General features: G+C 35.2%; 1 protein-coding gene across 3 annotated transcripts in view; it reads right to left on the bottom strand.

Moving 5' to 3' along the window:
- Nucleotides 1-1,019: 1,019 nt before the first annotated feature.
- Nucleotides 1,020-2,957, bottom strand: part of LOC119592065 (parafibromin-like) — a 15,041-nt gene continuing 13,103 nt past the window's right edge. For all 3 annotated transcript variants that reach the window (XM_037940874.1, XM_037940877.1, XM_037940875.1), the window contains one exon: nucleotides 1,020-2,823. Coding sequence is in view for 1 of the 3 variants with exons in the window: in XM_037940877.1 (XP_037796805.1) it covers nucleotides 2,787-2,823 (37 nt within the window). In the remaining 2 variants the exon portion in view is untranslated. The remainder of the gene's footprint in view (nucleotides 2,824-2,957) is intronic.

Consider the following 2,957-nt stretch of genomic DNA (forward strand, 5'->3'; position numbering starts at 1 on the left):
ATTAGTGGAAATGTAGGAAGGTGGATGTGAATACACAGAAGGGTACTTGAGATTGTGTAAGTGATTGTGTTGACTTTGTTACATGCAGCAGATATGTGAGGTACGGAACATGCAGGAAAGACCCGAAAATATGGAATAGCAGAGATCTGGAATATGTACAAGTTGACCAAATATGTGTATGGAATGAGGAGCTCCAAAGGCCTAATGTGAGTGGCGAGAGAGTGGTCTGGGAGAACACAGCATTTTCTGTTCACGTGGTTTGGGCCTAGGAAAATAACGGCATAGATAAGATCTGATTTGCTAACATGTGAAAGAGTAGATCTAAGCAGGAGGGTTGGAAGGGAAGTAGGCCTGGCAATTCTTGGTATGTCGGTGGAACAGGGTAAGAAAAGGTCGTGACAGATATGTGTGAAGGAAATTAATGGTTGGACTGATGACCCGACCCTAGGGAACATGCCTAACTTTCTTTCCAACCAATTTACTTGGTTGCATCTGGTGTTGGATGGGGGCTTACATGTTTAATGATGAACAGGTGTAAATCAGTGTGAACAATCAGTCATGGTAAGCACTTGAGTAAATCAGTTTGAGTGTGATTTTTCAATCCTTTTGGCTTACAAGATTATTCATAGGTTTAAACGGTTCAAAGAGGAGACTCGATTAGGGCCACCAATCTGATAAGGGGGTTAGGGCCAAGCACATATTGTTTTATCCTGATTGGGTAGTAAAACAATTATTTTCTCTGAATCAAATGTAAGTGAGAGTGCTATGATTTTCGTTTTCCCTTAAATATGAAGGATATTATCATTTCATTATGGTATTTTATGAAAAACTTATGAAGGATTGTCATAAAAAATAACAAATCTCTAGTGCAAGTTCTCTTAACTAGGTTATTTCTAGTACTAAGGGCAATATTAGGGTCATGAGTCTGTGATGGTTATTTAAGTAAACACAAACACACACACATTCACTCTCTGCACCATCTGTTGTGCTAATGCAATAAGGTTGTACCAGACAAGAAGTATTTCATATATTTTATTTAATTAATTATGGGTTCACAGTGTTCAATAACTAATCTTGTTTCACCTATAAAACTATTTACAGTCTGTCATTTCTAATGTTATGCTAAACTTTCTTCCCTCAGGAAAAAATAAAGTACAGTATCTCTTCAAGGTCAGTGAGAACCTTAGCACCTTGGGAGAGACTTCAGGTGCTTATCAGAGCCTCTGTTCAATCAAAACAAACTGTTCTTCACTTTTAAACAAATTAATGTTATGGTTATTTACAAAAATCTTGTAGCTACTGAGAATAACATGAAGTACCCACTTCTAGATATATGTGACACAGCATTAGTGAAATATATAAGTGGGATGTATAGGAGCAACATACAAATCAAGCAGCAATTACGTATTTTGAAAATGGACATGCTGAAAAATATATATACTATCACATTTAAGTAAAAGCAGCAATAAACTACTTCGAAAAATAAAAAATAATAATTGGGAAAAATACAAACAACCATGTCTAAAATTTTATTTAAAAGAATTAATCAGCAAAAATAGGTCTTTTTTGAATTTTAACAAAAATCATAATATAAACAAGTGACTTTTGGAAACTAAGTATAGAGCATTTAATAACTGCCTGATTATTTTCAGTAATCTGTTTCCCCTATTTTGCCATGTTGTTATGAGAGACACTGGGGCATATATATATATTTTTTTTACATTTGCCACATCAAAAAATGAGAGACAGGGGCAGTGATAACATTTCTTGGCTGTCTTCAATAAATGAAGTATTATGTACAAAATGCCACTCACTTGCTTATATATATGGCATCTATTACAAAATAGCTGTCTCTTACAATCATAACACAGAGCCAAGGTTATTTTACCATAAGGAATCCTCATTTGTTTTCACTCCCTTATGTTCAACAAGGAGTTCATCATCAAATGTAAATCATTTCCCCTGGTAAGATCTGGACTACACACAAAAGGAAAATTGAGAAAAAAGAACAATAACTTGGCTAAGGATCAGTAGGTGAAGTAAAACCCAAATGAGATAATTACTTGCACTTAAACAGATTGATAAATAATGCAATATAACAGAGACAACAGGGGAGAGAGGAAGTGTTAATATGAATCAGGGAAACAAAATATATATTTTTTTGAAGCCTTGAGTACCATCCAATCAACCTTCACCATGTCAGACTGTTGTGCATTAGAATAACAATACACTTTAAAACTGGTAAGAGTGATATAAACTGAAACATTAGTTTATACCAACAGTAGTGGAGAGTCTAGAAGAGAAACGTGAAAGGAACATCACCACCAAAGAATACTGATGCACTCAAATACAGCTTCTGACCATACTGGGTTCAACTACAGCACAACCACACACACTGGACAAAAAGATGAAGATGCATTACACAAAGTCTGCAGTTCCTGACTGTTATTATCATATTTTTTTCAATGACAGCTTATGGTACTTTTGGCAAAAACAGTAAGGCGATATGCAAGCTCTTGCAGGAATTTACCACCGATTAGGAGCACCAAGTGTCAATGAACTACAAATGTTGTAAAAATCAAGTGTAATTTACCAAGAAAATGAAGGTCCACTGTTAACATCCTACAAAATGCAACACTTAATTCCTTCCTAGAAGCCACACACACTTTTAGATATTAATTTGACAATCACCATCATAAAGTGAAATACAAAAGGCCTTCTGTGACTTCTTCCACTTTTCCACACCCCTGGAAGAGCTTTCTTGGAAATCTAGATGGACGAGCTTCTTACCACCGCAAGTGTGACTTGTTGAAGAGGATGAACCTGAAAAGGATTCATGTATTCAATATACATGCAGACTGGCATAATAAACCTTGAATCATGTTATATAATTTAAAAAAAAACAAGGAAAAGAGGAAATGCAAGAAAATAGAAGGAAGAGAAAAGGCAGAAAAAAA

The sequence above is a fragment of the Penaeus monodon genome, chromosome 29 (assembly GCF_015228065.2).
Source record: "Penaeus monodon isolate SGIC_2016 chromosome 29, NSTDA_Pmon_1, whole genome shotgun sequence".
Taxonomy (NCBI): Eukaryota; Metazoa; Arthropoda; class Malacostraca; order Decapoda; family Penaeidae; genus Penaeus; species Penaeus monodon.